Here is a 17,584-nt window from a genome sequence, read left to right on the forward strand (position 1 = left end):
AGGTCCGAGCTCTAGCCTGATCTTCAGGGATAATTCATTTCAGTTTTTCTCCTGTAGATGGAGATGTGGCTTCCAACTCGTCCTTGAGGTACATGAGTATGAAAGACAGTGGCTGTTTTCTCATAGCCCCTTAAAGCTAGAAATGATGATATTTCCTGCAAATGAAAATACATTCATTTCCACAGTAAGAAAACACAGCTGGGAGCATAAGAATAGTGTTCCAAAGTCTCTTGACAACCATCAGTTCAACTGTCCCTGGGAAGCTTTATCCTTTATTTTAGGAAAGCCTGCTAGAAAAAGAAGCACTTGTCCTGTTTGATCCTGTCTGGAGCAGATATTCACCAGCCACCATTGTTTGAGTTAATGGACTTCATTAAAGATTTGAGGGGTTAAAAGGTACCGTGACTGCAGGTGGTTTTAGTTTTCCTTGTTGCTTACTTAAAAGTGCAGTTTTTGGGAACAGATGGCACATTTGTTTAACATTACTTTGTGGCCTGTAGAATTTGCACAGAGGAGAGGGCATACATGAACATTAAATATGTAGCAGTGGAATGATATCAATAATCTTATTATGGGCTAGAGGGGTCAATTTTAATATAAGCTACATTTTAAAAAGTTGTGAACAACAATTTTCAAAAATTTTAACTATAACACTTGCCTAATTTATTTTATAACTTATGCTTAGAAGTAGTTTGTTTCATCTTGCAGTTACCTTACCTGTTCTAGCACATTGAAGAGGATCAAGTGACTGGGTAATAATGTGTCATTGTAAAACTCCTTATTCAGCCAGCCAAGTGGGTTAGAGTAAAACACATCTGCTTCATCAACGTAGCTCGCATTGCCAGTCAGGTCTGGCGGACACTGAAGGAATTTCATTTTTAGAGGACAGTGAACATGACTAGGGAGAAAAACAAAAACACATTTCATGATCAACTGACCAGAATCAGAGATTTAAAATGACTCATTATTTCAAAAGACACCTCAGTCAAAACAAAAATCAATCACACTTTTTTCCTCAGAGTAGTATTTTCTTCCCTTCAGTACTTCATATGAAAGCAAAATAGAGCAAGCAGACTCAGCTCCAAACTGCTGGGACTGTGTTGTTAACAGAAAATACATTTATCTTAATAAAAATACCATTTGCACAACATCAGTTTCCTAAAAAGGTACTTTTCCATATCAGCTTCGCTATTTATATCTGCTTTAACATTTTGTTTACTTGCCAGGATCTACTGAAAACCTTTTGCAGTGACCTAAGTCACTGTTCTAATGACATTTCTTTACTGCCTAGCAGAAGTAGTAAAATTAATACATTTTGATTTTAACAATTAGTGTTTAATTTTGCTAAAAATGTTATAATGAAGTGTGACATGCTTAGTGAAGTCATTAGACTTAGTGCTAAGTAAGTCATATACTTACTGCATATCCTCATACAAAGCTATTTCACAAAAACAAGTAAAGCTTAGATGCTGAATTTTATTCTGTGATATAAGAATTTGGCTTATGTTCCCTATTCACTCGGTATTAACTGTATGGAAAATCTAAACTCTTCCTGTATACATTTATATACCTCAATTTATTAAGCCTTGGAAAAAAGAAATCTTGATTTCTGATTAAGAGTCTGGATTTTAATGTAGTGCAGTGTTGACACTTTTAATACCTGTAAAATGGGGTAGAGTGGCATGGCATCAGGATGAAAACAAAAGCTTGTGACTGCTGAGAGTGATTGCAGAGCTGCTGGATGTGACTCATAACATCCAGAGTGCCTCGCTGGTGAACCAAGCCTGTGTACAGGGCTGGGACTAAATTGGATAACAGCAGGAAACTTGCTGCAGTTTTCTTCCATGCTTTCAGGTATCTCAAAGAATATCCTATAGAAACATTTGAGTAAGTTTGGGAGATAGACAATTCATACATTTTTGAAAGTACCCTAATACAGTGGCAAAACATTACTCAGTCAATAACAACACTCTGCTTTGAGGTACTTTACTGCAGTGTTCTTTGAGTCTTTACTCTTTGAATGGAAATTCAAATGCTTTGAATTTCAAATGCTTTGCTCTATTAATTCTTGGATTTAACAGAGTAAATTTTAAGCCCACACTGTCTCCTGAAATACAGAAATATAATTTCAAAACCAGTGCTTTGTCTCTTTAAACTTAATTTCTTGTAGTAAAAAACAGTCCATTCAATAGTTTGGATGAATGATATATGGCAACTTACTGATCTGTTCTGATTCATGCAAGTCCATGTAGAGCCAGAATAAATGGTAACTATATCTGCATGGCTGTGGTATTCTTTTTCTCCAAACTGCTGAAAACTACAGCATTCCTTTATTGTTATTAAATTTTGAGCTTCTGACCTTGAAAAAGCATACTCCTTTTTTTTCCCCATCTCCAATCACTGCCCCTTTTCCCCACTTTGCTTGATGGAGCTAAAAATGGGAAAAGGCACACAATTGTCATGTTTTTGCAGGAATACTTGTATCCACGCTAAGGATTCTTTATCTGTGCTACATTCACTTGCTCTCCCTCATCTTTTTTCTTTTTAACTAGTTGTAAGAACAGGCTAGGCTAATTCTAAGACCCCTTTATCAAATACCTACATTGACCATTAACAGTCTCTCTTAGGGTAAAAATTATATCCAGGTGAGGTTGCAAGACATTTGAAACCAATGCTTACCACAAAATATCATGCAGAATGGCAGTACTGGATAGATGAACCTGAATTCCTTATGGCTCAGTGTGCTGTAATAAAACATACAGTAGTACAGCAAGAAAGTTAAATGCTTCAGTTCTGTTGACAAAATGTGCTTTAGAGCACAGAGGACTGGAAGAGCATGTGCATGTATTAAGAAACTTTTGGTATTGAAGGAGTTAAGAGTAAAAATTCAAATTGTCACTTTTGAAGAACATAAGAACATTCAAATTAAGACTCTTTGGTCAGTTTAAACCAAGCACTGTTAAAAATTCCTGGCTACTACAATTCTGATTCTTTGACAACTAGATGTAATTTAGCCCGTACTTCACCAGTCTGTTTTCTGTAATAAGACACAATAAACAGTATGAATGAAAAGCTAAGATTTGAGTGCCCATTTGTGTCCAGCAAATTAACAGTCACCCCTGCTAATACAAAAATACACAATTTCCCATGATAACTTTTTGGGCTTTTCTGGGGATTACTGCAACTCTCATGTCTTGGGAATCAAAGGGGTTCTTACAAAACCAAGGGAGGTAAAAAAGCCCTAAGGCAAATGAAGCTACTTCCAGTTTTGAGTTGGAAAGAGGAAATTGCATTTCTAGTCTTGCTACTGTTTTGCTGTAGTCTATTACTATGACAGTATAAAAGTACTTATTGCTTAGTATTTATTTACTTGCTCTATTTTTTCATGTCTGAAAATGTCTCTCCTGTTTACTCTACAATTAAGTCTGATGCTTTAGAAAAAAACTTACCTTTTCTTATACTTCTGAGCTTACAGTGAGAAATACAGCCTTATGGTAGTTAAGAGCTGTGCATAAACTTGTGAATGGAATAAGTTTTAGAGTTCTAAGAATCTCGCATCTTACTGGGGATGTATTAAAGAACCAAATGAAATGGTGTTTTTATTAACAGGCAATCTAGTAAACTCTGTTTTCTAACTAGTTCTATTTTTGTTTAAATACCTGCTGGGTGATTGAGTGTTGGCTTTGGGATTTTTTATATTTAATTTCATGATGAATTATTTTATTCTTTAAAGGTCTACCAGAAGCAGTATTACACAAAATTCTAGAACCAGTTTTATAACTGATTGCATTTCTTGGAGTGTTTGAACAGTTTCTATAAGTTTTCTATGGCTTAAACTGAACACTATGCTGCTTTGTTCTGGAGAGGACAGAAGCTTTGCAAAGAACAGAAGCAGTGAGAGGCAGCAATTCCCCTCAGGAGAGATTACCTGTACACCAGCAGGGTCCAGATCAGTGCCAGCAGAAGGATGCGGAACCTCCGTGGTGCCAGCGCACAGCCGTGAATAAAGAACGGCAGATGGGGACCCAGGACAACTGGCAGTCCCTGAGTGAAGTACCAGTGCCAAGGGTGAGAGCCATAAAATGTTCCCAAATTCTGCAGCACGTTGAATTTCAAGAAGTTCAGCTGAACCAGTACCCACTGGGAGATACGGTGGAGTTAAACACAAATCCAAAGTCAAACCCAACAGCTGCAGTGAATTACACAGTCATCATTGGCCCTATAGAATACATTTTCACTCCTATTTCAGGTTGTTTTTTTTTTTTTTAATAAGACTCAGCATGGACTTCCTATATTTAGCAATTAATCACAGAAGTAAGTTTGTAGTTTGTTGATGACTATTGAGGACTTAGCATACTGATATTATGTAGCAGTCCATCATTTGAAATATCTGAGAAGTCAGTGTTCAAGGGTTTGTGACTTAGGATATATTTAGACATCATAGGCCAGACACTGTCACAGAAACAAGTCAGAGAAATCGGAAATATCCATCAATGCTAAAATACTAAACCCCAACCTTCTTCTTATAAGTCAAGTTTAAAAAAGCTTACCTCACCAAAAAACACACGGTCAATTATTAAAGAGGTTCCTACTGTGACCAATCTGCAAAAATGGAAAGTTTGTTGCACTGATATTGCCTGAATTCCTTTTGTATCTTCTCCAGCTGTCAAAACTCTGATTCTTAGTATTTTTGAGATTAGCCATAGTCATGGCCATTTTACAGTGGCCACTTGCCATCACTTGGTATTCTTGGCACAATCCCAGATTAAGCTGGAATGCTGCTCACGTCTCACCATCATGAAATCTTTCCTGGTGCTTTTTGCAGCATATACAACAGTTTAAAGGACATGTGCCCCTTCCTTTAACTTTTCTGAAAGGACTCTTTGTTCTCTTTTTTAATTACATGGTATCAGGTTTTTTGGCTTATCTGCCTTTGCAGTGGTAAAACCAAGATGTAGCCTTGCACAGTCCCAGTTTAAATTGATAAAGAACTTACCCAACTGGAATGCAGTTGTGTAGGATAAGGTCTGCTTTCCTCTGTTCTTGCAGAAAATGGCTGAAGACCAAAGGCATCCATGGGATAACAGCAGTGGGACGAATAACAATTGCAAGTGCAACCAAAGCTAAATACTTACAACTAAAAGGAAGAAACATAAAAAACCCAGCAGCTTATCACAAGGTCTGGTCAATTCTTTTGCAGACAGTGACATTTCAACAACTGTCATGTCTCTGGCCAAAAGTTTTTCATACTGCAGGTAACTTTTGACTCTCTGAGTGCAGATACTCTCTCTTGCTTAGAAGGCTGCAACTCTAGAATTGCTTTGTTACAATGGAGTTGCTAAGTAGAGGTACTTACTTTAAAATAGCGAGTGATAAAGAAAATTGTGACCACCAATTCACCTATATCTGACCCCAAAAAGCTTTTGTTCTTTTCCTAAGTTACTGTATATTCCAGTGTTTTAAAGCTTACAATAAAAGCTTCCCATAAAGTCACACTTTGCAAAAGGAAAGAGGGGAACAGCTAATTTTACATCCAGCTATAACATAATCTTAAAAAAAATAATTAGAGGAAATACTAGAGTGTTCCTACCATGAGACATAACTCTTGCTACATGAATGAGGGGGCTTTGGTTGCCTTAGATGTTAAGAAAAAAGTTAGCATTTTAAACAATATCAGTAGATTGGAGTCATCCCAAACCAAAAATTATCAGTACTGTTAGGAGAAAGTTTCTCACCTGTTCCCCATCTTGGAGCCTTTTATTGGATAGTAGGAAAGGGCAAAAATGGTAAGAATAGTCTCCATGGTGTTTGTTAGAGTTCTGGTACAGGAATACCATGTAAACCAGGAACAGAGTTGGCAGAAAAACTGAAAATAATTTTGAACACATTAAAACAAGTTCACCTAAATGAAGGTGGTAATTCTTCAAGATGTGACGTATCATTTTGCACTTATTTACACTCACTTATTTTACAATGCAAAACCAGTGTTTATTAACATGCATAATTTTTTAAAGGCTGTGACTCACCACAAACTTTGCTGTTTCTGAATTTTCAAGGTGTTGCACTAACGAATAAAGCTTCACATCAGCAAAAGCAGCCAGCACTGCCTGTGCAAGCCTAGGGACCCAGATCTGTGTAAGCAGAGAGAAAACTGTACTTGTTACAAACCAAGTTAAATTCCAAATTTTAAGAGAGGACTGAATTAGTGAATGACTGTTCAAGTATGAAAATAGTGTACTGGTGAGTATTCTCTATAGTTTTTAAATTATTTTAAAAATGAAATAGTAAGGGCCTTGGGTAAGGATAGTATTTCTGCCAAAACAGAGAATGTCTGAAGTTCAACTGAAAGTGTTCAGAGATGGAAAACAGAATTATCTGCTTTACATCTCCAACAGAAATCAAAAGGGGCTGTTAGTTCTTGTGGCTTGACTGCAAATACACATTGCTAAACACTTTGGAAAACTGAACTACTGTGCAATTATGATGTAGTGGCAAACACAATCAATCTGAAAATCCAAGAGATTGACAGAGACCTGTGTGCTTGCAGGCATCAAGTGTTGTGACTGGAAATCTATTAATGGGTTCTGCCCCCATGGGCAGTCAGTGGGATCTCTGTGCTCGCACATCTCTAATTGCCAGACTCAAGGCTTTGCATTTTACTTGGACAATGATAAAAATACGCTGTGTTTAAATACAATACTTTAAAATTGAATTTTAGTTGCAGATGCACATTGTTTGATTATACTCACCAGCAGCTGAACATTATCCTTAGCCAGCAGCTGTAATGCTTTGTACATGCTTGCAAAGATCAGTGGGTATGAGTAGCCCCTTAAGTTACTTGTCCATTCCCAAGTCAGGTAACCATAATTATGAATATTAAGGACAGATAATGACCAACTGCAAGGAAAAGCTTCACCCGAGCCGTCCGGGTCGAGACCGTCTGTCCCTTGGGCCAGAGCGATGGCATGTATGTTGCTGGTCAAACCAACACCTTATTGCCGGGGAAAGCCGTAGCCGAGGGGGGAGAGCCGCGCCCGAGCGCTCACCCGCCCAGGGGACCGCAGGGGCCGCGTCCCCTCCGGTCCGCGGGGAGCGATGAGAGAGCGGGGGGTGGGCGGCGCGGCAGGCGAAGGATATTTGAAGACCATGCGATGGGCCACCTCCAGTGACTGCCAGTACTCGTCCGGGACGAAGCTGGTCTGGACGAGGAAGCAATTGAGCGTCCGCAGCGCCAGGGCGAGCGCCAGCAGCGACGCGGGCGCGGCCGCACCTGCGGGGGCGAGGCTGGTTGGTCCGTCACGGGCCCCTCGGGGGCCGCCCCCCTGCCCTGCCCCTCCCCGCCCGGCCCGGCCCCGCTTACCGGCGCCTCGCTGCGCGGCTGCCCCCCCGGCCGAGCTGTACAGCACGGACCGCCGCTTGCGGAGCCGCACCGCCTCCGGCATCCGCGCCCGCACCTCCCCCGCCGGGGCATGCGCGACCGCGGGAGGCGGGACAGCGCCGCTACTTCCGTCCGGTGCCTGCAGCCAGCGGGAAGCCGGGGCTCTGCCGTGTCCCGCGTTCAGGTGAGGGCGCCGGGGCCGCGGGCCGAAGCCGAGCCGGGGCCGCGCCGCAGTGCGCGCCTTCCCGCCCCACGCGTGTCCGTGAGCGCGGCAGCACCGTCTGCCGGCATGAGGGGTCGGCTGCCGCTGCAGCACGTGGCCGTGGCCGTGGCGCTCGGCGTGGCCAGCGGGCTCTACATCTACGGGCCGCTCTTCCAGCCGCCCGCGGTCCCACACGGCCCTGCCGGCCCCACCGCACCGCCGCCGGACGCCGTGCCCGACAAGAGGCCCTGAGAGAGGCGTGCGGTGCCGTTCCCGCGCCCGCCTCGCAGCCCGGCCCTCGCACGCCCCGTCCGTCGGGGGCAATGGAGCCGCTCGGAGCCGGCGCGACCGTCACCTGCCGGGGCCGTCCCGCCCGAGCCGCCTCTGAGCCCGGCCCCGCGCTGGAGCCGCCCCCCGCTGCAGCTGCCTGCCTGCGTGTTTGGTACCAGACTCCGGGACGTGAATGTTGAATCACGGATGACATGCTGAGTGTCTGAAGGGCTGTTTCACCTCTAAATTTAAATAACATCAGGAAACTCGAAAAAGAAAGCTGCTGCAGTGTGGTTATGCTTCATGGGTTTTGTTAGATAGCATCTGATCCTCCAAGTGATAAATACCATTTTTCTCTGCTTCTCATGGTGTCAGTTCTTAATATGTCAGCTCATTTGGGAAAGCAGTTGTGCAAATGGTTGAGAAGGGAACTGCATCCAACTTTGGTATCATTAGCTTATAAACAGACCTGGCCATATGTACATAAACACACATACCACATGTGCTTATACACAGGTTTCATTCCTGACAGAGGGAGGCCACAGTAGATATTGAATACATAAATCTGCCTGGAAAATGGGTTATACTTGAGAAGAGCCTCAGTGTGTAGCTCAGGAAGGAAGCATGGCTCTTGGAGTAGGTGTGGATTAGTCTGACAGAACAGAATCTGAGATTTGGGAAAACCATATCAGTAGATACTTCTAGACTTCAGTAAATGCAAAAAGAAACCAAACCCAGGAGATCTTGGGACAAACTTATGCCAGGTTTTGGTCTTACCATAATCTTGTTTGGACAGAATGAGGGAAGAAACTAGTTGTTTGTGTGTCTATATTTTAAGCTATATTGTAGGTGGAGGCAGTGGTATAGAAGCTGAGGTGGGAGGGTAACAGTAGAAGGTGGGCTAGGAGGTGCAGTTGAGTGCAGTAAATGCAGTTTGGACATGACATTACGTGGGCAGGGGCTTTAAATTGAAAGAGGGCAGGTTTAGATAAGATACTGGGAAGAAATTTTTTACAATGGGAATGGTACACTGGCACAGGTTGCCCAGAGAAGCTGTGGCTGCCCCATCCCTGGAAGTGTCCAAGGCCAGGCTGGATGGAGTTTTGAGCAGCCTGGTCTAGTGGAAGGTGTTCCTGCCAATGGCAGGGGGTTGGAACTAGATGGTCTTTAAGGCCCCTTCAAACCCAAACCATTCCCTGATTCTATAAGGAAATGCTACATATTGCCACAAAAGTTCAGTGCTATCACTGAATTACTGCAGTGTCTCCAGCAGCTTCCTTTACAGTAGCACTAAGTATTGAAAATGTTATTTTGAAGAGGTGTAGCTCAGGTCTAGCAGGCAGGCACTTCCTTTGTAAATATAATGACTGGAATTGTCCATAAAGATTGCAGTTGAAAAGCCTCAAGAAACAGGGTGTCTGAAGGGATGCAGTTGGAAAGGGTTATTAATGCAACTGAGCTTAAGACTCTGCTTGCTGAATTCTCGAGACTCCTGGATTTAAAGCGTTTACTGGGAAGCTGCTGAGAGTGAAGAACACTCTCCTCTTGCCGGGGAAGGCAGGCAGCCAGCAGGCGGCAGGAAGAGCTCATTAAACCACAGTGGTGTGCATTAACCAGGCACCGCGGATTTTCGCTGCAAAACCTGTTTTGCCCCTCATGAATTCTTACTAACCGCGCGAGATCTTTCAGAGAGGGGAGGAGGGAAGGGCTGAGGAGCCAGCCCGGCTAACGCCGCTGAGCCCCGCGCCGCGCTGCCCTCGGGCCGCGCTCAGCCCGCCCAGGTGGCCGCGGCGGGGCCGGGACACGCCGGGGCGGTGCCGCCCGGCCCGCCCCCACCTCGGGCTGTACGGGAAGTGATGTTGCCTTGACGGAAAAGACACGGTCGGAACCCAAAAAAAGGCAGGTGCGGCGTGACGCGGCTGCGGGAGCTCCGGCGGCCGGGAGGCGAGCAGGTAGGGCGGCAGGGGAGGCGAACAGGGCAGCGAGCAGGGACGGCTCGGCTGGCAGAGGGCTTGGTCAGAGCCCCGGGACGGTGTTTCGGGCGGGGAGCTCTTCGTGCCTGCGCCCCGCGGCTCCGGAACAGCGACCCGGGCTTTGACAAAGGGGCCTCGCTCCGGAGATGAGAGCGAGACGTCCCTAGCCTCGGCCTTGGGCCGCCCCTCAGGTGCTTCCCCTCACGGCTGCTGCCCGCAAACAGCCCCGCTCGGGCCTTCCCGCGCTGCCGCTGCAGGAGCTGCCGGCTCCCTCCGCTCTACACCTGCCTTGCTTCTACACAGGAGAAGTGTGCTGCATGTCTGGTTTAAATTTTAAAAAAGGCTTTAAAAATGGTCAGTCGTTGTGAGAGCACTGTAATAATGTTATATCTGCCTAGCCGGGAGTCAGATCTTACATGTGATTATCAACAGACCTGTTGCTCCTTTCTGAGCACTGCGTGTTTTTGTAAGGGAGGCTTCGTGCTGAGAAGGCCCTTCAGCCTGATTTGTAATGCTTGGGCTGAATTTACACTTTGATGATCTTGGATCTAAAGAAAGCTAAGTCCATTGGAAACACCTATTGATTTTCCTAACTCTGTAAGTAACTAGAGTATATGAATATATAAGTGGTATTTTTGATGGTGCTAGCAAAGTATAAAGGACATGCTTAGAACTGTTGAAACCACTCAATTTTTATGTCTTAGATGTGTATCAGGAATATTTTGAGCTTTCTGACTGTATGGCTCTTCTAACACTTCCCTCATAGATGGTACTTAGGAGGTTTTCATCTGGATAACAAATATATGTTTGGAGTTAGTTCTGCAAGGTGATGTGTTGCTGCACTTACAGGTTTTTCTTCGAAACTCTACAAAATCTATACTGCCCTTTCTTGGAAAATTAATCTGACATAGACATCTTCTCTCAGCCCTTCTTTCTTGTCATAGACTTTTACTAATTTTGTGAGTGTTCCAAGTATTTTCCAGCCAGGGAAAAGCATATACTGCAATATGCATTTCAAATGTTGATAGGTAAATGTAGGAATGGTATTTGTAATGCTAAATGAATGTCTCAAAAGCATGGTTAAAAAGATGTTCCTGTGTTTCTCGTTCAGGGTTCTGATTTTACATCTACTTAATCTCTTGCGCAAAGGAGTTTGGGAGAGAGGGTGTGCTACAACTTACACTGGTTTATTTTCACATTTAACAAAATTTCTCATAAGCAACCAGATGTCTAAAACCAGACTGTAAGTTTGTTTCATCACTATCATTAAACATGGGAACACATTATTTTATCGCTTGATTACACATTTCCTTTTCTTTCAAAGAGAAGATAAGGTGAGATAAAAGAATTCTTAAGTAGCATTTGACATTAACAGAAACAAGTATTACGTGCAGTAACCCCTGTGTGCCTTTGAATTCTTGGTCGTGCTGTTCCTGCCAGGGATCTCCCGTGCTGGTAAATGACCAGAGTCTGTCAGTTTCCAGCATAACTCTGCACTTGCAGATCAACACCATTGCTAAGATCAGTCTGTCACAGTCAACAGAAGTGGTTAGAATTTAATTTATTCTGAAGAAACAGGCACAATTGGCACTAGAGATGGAATATAAAGAATGAGAACTCCTTTTCCATGTTGATGTCTCAGCAAATAATTAAGTTGCATTTATAAATAATAAATCATCAAATATTTCCATCTGTATTAAAGCTGCATTATTGTACTCTGCACCTGTGGTGGGTCCTGCAGAGGGTTATTTAGATACTTAATAGTGAACTTTTCCTGGGCTGGGCATACACAGTGCTCTGGAACTTGCTTTTGCTCCCCTTTCTTTGTAGACACCACTCAGTGCTGTAGATACAATCTTTGAGTTTACAGCACTGGCTTCAAAAATGCCTAAAAAAGTTGTGTAAGTACAGCATGGATAGATAAATTCTAACCTGTAAGGCAGCTTTTTTAGCAGAAACACTTTTTTTTCTATTTATACAAACATATTCCAAGTCAGTCTTTCTCTGGATATTGCATCTGGTTATGAGGTTTCTTTTCGTCATGTCTTTTTTTCTTTTCTTAGTCAGAGCTGCATCCCTGTCAAGAGGCAGGACTAACTTGAACCATGTTAAATCAGCTGAGATCACTTAATGATTTAATGATCCTTTTATCTCCAGTGGAGCTTTGTGAATAAGTCCTAGCCCTGACTTTGTTTTCTGGAACACCCTTACATTGTTGTATTTTCATACATAAACCAGCAGAATTTACTTTTGATTTATAGTAATAAGTAGTCTCAGTGCCTGTGATTTATTTTCCAATCTAATAAGCCTTATGGCATGTAGATTAAAATATGACATATAACCAGCACACTTTTTTCCTCTGGTGTTGATGTGGCTTCAAAGGGCTGGGGATGCTTTGGGGGGGTGTGTGAGAGTTTGCATATCCTGGGTGGTGGAATTCCTTTCACATATGGGCACATTTCAGCACTCTGGAGCTGACCTAACAAGTTCTTCAGTATTTTAGTCTACAGGAGGAAAAAAACCAGGCAAATGTCCTTGCTTCTATGGCTCTGAGGATAATATCAAAGTGTAAACCAGTGCAGTGATATTTTCCTGAGTTTGCAAACCCATTTCTCATAGCTGTTTTCTTTCTCTGATGAGAAATGGGTAAGAATCAAGCCCAATTTCTGACAAGTGTCAGAAAAAGACACTTGTGGAAAACAACGTGAAGACTGGTAGTAAGGTAGCAAAGGGGCAGGAAGCAGCAGTGAAGATACAAACTCAGCAGGAGTGCAACTTTTCTAGAAATTAGTGATTTACAACAGACAAAATATTTGGTTAGTATGTAATCAGTGTTTTTAAATTAAAAGTCAAATTTGTGGACACTTGCAAAAAGTATTTTGACTTCTGCAGTAATTCTTTGTGTACATGAGATACGTGAATGAAAGGACTGTAAAGAGTACACCTTGTGAAATATTTTATGTGCAAATGGAACACTGGATGGGAATATGGACACTGCTACACAAATCCAGTAGCTGAGTCCAAATTAAGTTTGGAGATTGTGACTGCAGTTTTGCAGCTGTGTACTGCTATTGGTTTAAAAGGTGGTAACAGGATAAAGGAATAAATAGCAAATAGATAGAAACTGACTCTTCAGTAACACTTTCAGGTAAGGAGCGCTCCATGGGTAGAAGCAATGCCTTTTATTAGGGCAGTTTATTTCCTTGGAAAGGATAGGCTTTCAGGTATGTAAGCTCTTTTCAGGTTTGAATTAGAAACAGCAGAATGTAAAGCAAAATTGAAAACAGTGGATGCACAATTTTTATAATGCTTTTATTTAGCTTATGTCATTAGAAGGTGATGAAGGTTCTCTGGAGAAGTGCTGTTGCCCAAAGTCAGTCCAGTCTCACTCTTAAAGTCTGGCTCATTATTTCCATAACTGGGGGATATTTCATTTGGTTCCCTTATCACCCAAAGACTGTAAGGAAAATGGTTGCTCTGTGAACTGAAAGGAAGAAAACAATTCATTCCAGTAACATCCTTGGGGAAAGGGAATATTTGAACTAGACTGAAGGCTGCTAGTGGTGATAAGGACTAATAAAGCATGTATAGTGTGTAGGGGGGAATAAATTTTTTTATTAATAAAAATGCAAGTTTTCTGTTTTTCTCCTGTCTCCACCAGTCTTGCTACTATGGTATTTTGTATTGGTAGTTGCTGAGGGAAGTGACCTTTCTCCTGGAGATCCCTGCTGATAATTGTGACTGTCATGGAGTGTGGTGCATTTTGAGAATCTCAGGGTATCACTCAAGGCTCACAGTTGTGGGACTGCTTGTGCTGTGAAATGGTTTTATGCAAGGTTTGCATGAGATGATTTGCTGCTGCAGTTCTTGCCAGTGGCGGGTGCTTTCCATGTCTGCTTGGAAACCCAGATAACATTCAGAATGCAAATTATAGCAAAAAAACTGGATAATTGGGGTCCTTTTATGGTGGCTTTATTTATTTATTTTTTTTCAGTTGCAAAGGGTAATCATAATTCCTCATTCCCCACCCCCACTTGTTTTGTTTTAACCAAACTTTATGCATGACTGAATGTGACCCAAAATACAGGTATCAGGGCAGTTCTAGCCCTGCTGGTATTATCCATTTCCAACAGATTTTCTCATGCAGCGCTTTCAGATCCTGTGCATGTAACTGCACATGCTCCACTGACTTTCTCCTCTAACACTGATTCAGTTTGACAGGTCTTTTCTGTCGGGGCATGAACTGTCTGACTAATACTTAATTTTTCCATATTTTTTCTTGGAATGGTGTCAGGATAGACATCTCTGTACAGAGATGGTGTTAGCCAAGTTTGAAGATAGTACTGTCTGATTTGATTGTATTTCTTCTAAATTTCATAGCAAAAGTCTCGTCATTTTAGATTGGATAAATATAAGTTGGAGTTATTAAATTAAGTTAGAATTGTTAAAGTAGTAGTTTTTAAAATGTTCTTTATCTATGAAATGGAATAGGTAAATATAAATCTTTATTTGATAGTTTTCTAGAATTGTCAGGTTGGATATAGCCCACAGGGCTGGAGATCCTGCTGTGTGTCAGGAGGAGCTGCAGACCAGGCTTTGAAAGGCCTGTGAAAAGAGCATGCTGCAAAAGTGGAATCATGCTTTTTAGCAGGTTTTGAAACAGAAGACAACTCCTCCTCCCCCAAATCTGAACTGCTGATATGGCAAAACTCCACTGGTTTTATTCCATTCACTTTTTAATAATAGATGTGCTTAAATTTAATTTGGTTTTAAAATAGATAGTGTCTTTTAAATCCAACTTGAAAGTAAATGTAAAATTGAATGATTGTCACAGTATGTGCTGCAGCAGGTACAACCTGGGCAGCTGGTGGGTTTCCCTTGCAGAACTGGAAACTCTTAACTGCCAGCTTTCAGGGGAGGCACACATCCCACTCTTCCCTTTATCTAGTCTGCCATTTTTTCACCATTTTTTCGCATAGTGTTCAGGAAGTTCAGATCTTTGTGGTTTCTTCCTCTCTGTAAAGGAGTGTTAAAGCTGATCAGCAGATTCAAATGCTGGGGGAGAAGGCAGAAATAATAGAAATTCAGTGTCTCTGCCCCTCTCTAATGAGCTTTGTTTCCTTAGGAAACCAGGCTAAGAGGCATGTCCTCATTTCAGCTTTGTTTTTTGCATTGCAAATTTGGAGCTTTGTTCCAAGAAGTCCTTATTGCATTCATAATCTCAAGTGTGGTGTGTTGAGCCTTAGGGAATTTTTCTTCAGCCTAGCATCCTGTGGGAGCATGAAGAATGGGAGCAGTAACGTTTTTAGTAATTGGGAGTCACACAGGGAGTGGAATGGGGCCAATGGAACTCAAAGACCTACTTTGGTAATGTACTGCAGAATCACCACCTTTCCAAGCCCACCCATTCCTCCTGCACACCCTGAAGGAGGGCAGATCAACCAGTCAGGTTAGTTAACCTGGGGAGTCACTGAATAAATGGGAATATGAAGGAGCTCTCATGTTAATGGTCTTCATGCTTTACAAAATGATAGAAAAAAATAGGCATCACAGGTGTTTAATTTGGTTTCATGTGCTTTATTGCATGGAAGATCAAACAATACACTGCAGAAGCAATACTTTGCTGTAGCTCAGAAGCAGCAGACTTCTCTGTCTGCCACATAGTTCACATAATTAACCTTTCCATTTTTCCCCCTGAGAGCAGAGTTAAAGTGCAAAAGGCACTGTTGACAGTTTGTGAGGAGAATGATGAACCACTTGCCCTATTAAGTAGATTCAGAAAAGATGTGAACAGGATATTCTTGTGCTGGAAAGAAAACTCAGCTCTGCTGAGACTGGTTTTCAAATAACATGTTGGATCAGGTAGTGCCAAGAATAAACACATATCAATTAAGTTGAAGTGTAGATAGAAATATGACAGAAAGTTTCAAAGCTGTATTAATTGTAAAACATTAAAAATCCTTTCTTAGGTAGCTGTAGTGCACATGTTCCTTTAAATGGGCACACCAGCTTCCTGTAAAGATACTATTTTTTAATTAAAAAAGTTCACTTAGTCATCAACCCTTTAAAGCAGATAAAGATCATTGATCTGAAATGAGATTTGTAGCTCTTCAGGCTGAAGATAGAGACATCAGATTATTGGTGTGCTTTTACAGCTTCTCACCCAGTGTAGGGCCACTGGTGTCTCATGCAGTGCTGCTCCAGGTGCTCTCTTCATGCAGTCAGGCCTGCACTTTGTAGGTTTTACAAAATGTGAACCAACACAGTCTCACAGAACTGTAGCACATCAAATAATTCATCCATCTTTAGGTTAAATGTTCTTTTGAGTACAGATTATGTAATTTGAGTAGTGTGAATGTTGCCAAAATGCCATTTCCTGCATATAAAATTATCACATTTGCTCATTTCACTCAAAATAAATAATCATGTTTATTCATTCGCTTTTTATTGCTATTTTAAATAAACCTGTTTTGACCATTTCTTGGTGTTGTACCATCTTATACAGGGACATGTACAATAGTATTTTTTAATACTGTTTTCTGTCTGATATTTCAGAACTGTAATAAGAGAGAGAGAACCCGGTTCAAATATTAAAGGGTTCTTTCTTTCCCCTTTTGATTCAGATCTGGAATAGGCATCTCTGCTTGGCTTTGCCTTGGGACAGACTGCATAATACAAAGTGGTGTGGAGGCAGAGGCTTGCAGTTTTGACAGAATTGACAGATCAATTAGAATTGTTTGTTTGGGATAATTTTACTAATCTTTTCTGAGGTCAAATATAACCACATATAAATCTTATTTGGGAAGCAGTCTTTTGATGTTTTTTCTGATGACAGAGTTTGGTCTAAAGTTTTTTGAAGTGCTGATGTTGAGTACCCAGCTGCTGCAAAGGATTCCTGTCTTTAGGCAGTGTGATGTTCTATGAAAGCAAAATTGATGCCTTTAATTTGTTGATTATTTTACTGTTAACTTTTTATTGTTGAAGAGACTCTGGTAATTCTTGGAAGTTAGTTATCTGGAGACTCTCTTGGAGGGGATTATTTTTAAGAACCTCATTTCTATGTAAAATGCTACACATCTTAAGTATGCCAATGCTTTATCACATGCAATGCTAAAAGAATGCTCTGTCACCATTACTAGAAATTGCCTAGATTGGCTTACAGTTAAAAGAACATAATGAAAGTTTTACTTTACTTTATAATATTACTAAATATTTAGCAGTTGTGCGTTTGGGTAGCAGGAAGGCCTGCCTGACCTACTTTTATTTTAATCACTGAAGGGATATTTCATTATTTGGTCCTGGCAAAGTTTAGCTATGACAGTTCTGGTGTGAGAGCTGATTTTGTGAGTGTAAGTTATCTTTTTTTTTTTCCCCTTTGAAGGATATTGGTGAGAAGAAAGCAAAAGAAAAAAGTTTTTTGTATGGAATTTATCTCCTCCTTTCAGGTCCTTTCAGTTCTGCCCTGAGGTACTGACATGCTACTGCAGAGCAGGGGCAGATGACACTGATGTTAGGTGCAGCTCTTGGCTTTGAAAACAGTTCTGTAGCATTATCTGAAATGGGCTGTTCCTAGATCAAATCCTTCTCCTAGTTCTCGCTCCAGTGGCAGGTGTCTTTATTTCTGCAGGCAGGTAACAAGCCAGCATTTTTCTTATAGAAGAAACATCTGCTACAGGACAGTTTGGACACCTGCAACTTTTCTCAAGGGTATGAAGTGTGTGAAGGCAAATATTCTTCAGCTTATACTCAAGAATGCTCCAC

The 17,584-nt window shown here is 41.7% G+C and overlaps 3 protein-coding genes across 4 annotated transcripts in view; 2 read left to right on the forward strand and 1 right to left on the reverse strand.

The window, feature by feature from the left end:
* Window positions 1–7: 7 nt before the first annotated feature.
* PIGB (phosphatidylinositol glycan anchor biosynthesis class B) lies at window positions 8–7,459 on the reverse strand. Its single transcript, XM_084213999.1, has 12 exons — window positions 7,361–7,459; window positions 7,138–7,270; window positions 6,750–6,867; window positions 6,027–6,131; window positions 5,736–5,866; window positions 4,997–5,137; window positions 4,551–4,602; window positions 3,929–4,140; window positions 2,680–2,744; window positions 1,661–1,871; window positions 718–898; window positions 8–155 (listed from the first exon to the last, which is right to left on the reverse strand). Exons 1-12 carry the CDS (start codon window positions 7,440–7,442, stop codon window positions 24–26), a joined length of 1,563 nt encoding a protein of 520 aa, XP_084070125.1. The 5' UTR covers window positions 7,443–7,459; the 3' UTR covers window positions 8–23.
* Window positions 7,381–8,207, forward strand: LOC311158541 (uncharacterized protein). The gene has a single exon (XM_084214000.1). The coding sequence runs from the start codon at window positions 7,470–7,472 to the stop codon at window positions 7,830–7,832; it is 363 nt and encodes a 120-aa protein (XP_084070126.1). The 5' UTR covers window positions 7,381–7,469; the 3' UTR covers window positions 7,833–8,207.
* Window positions 8,208–9,697: 1,490 nt separating this feature from the next.
* RAB27A (RAB27A, member RAS oncogene family) overlaps window positions 9,698–17,584 on the forward strand; it is a 30,958-nt gene continuing 23,071 nt past the window's right edge. Inside the window, exon 1 of one of the 2 annotated variants that reach the window (XM_084213843.1) lies at window positions 9,698–9,802. The gene's annotated coding sequence lies outside the window, so the exon portion shown is untranslated. The remainder of the gene's footprint in view (window positions 9,803–17,584) is intronic. The other variant, XM_084213842.1, reaches the window with a different exon arrangement.

Source organism: Fringilla coelebs, assembly GCF_963513975.1.
Source record: "Fringilla coelebs genome assembly, chromosome: 12".
NCBI lineage: Eukaryota > Metazoa > Chordata > Aves > Passeriformes > Fringillidae > Fringilla > Fringilla coelebs.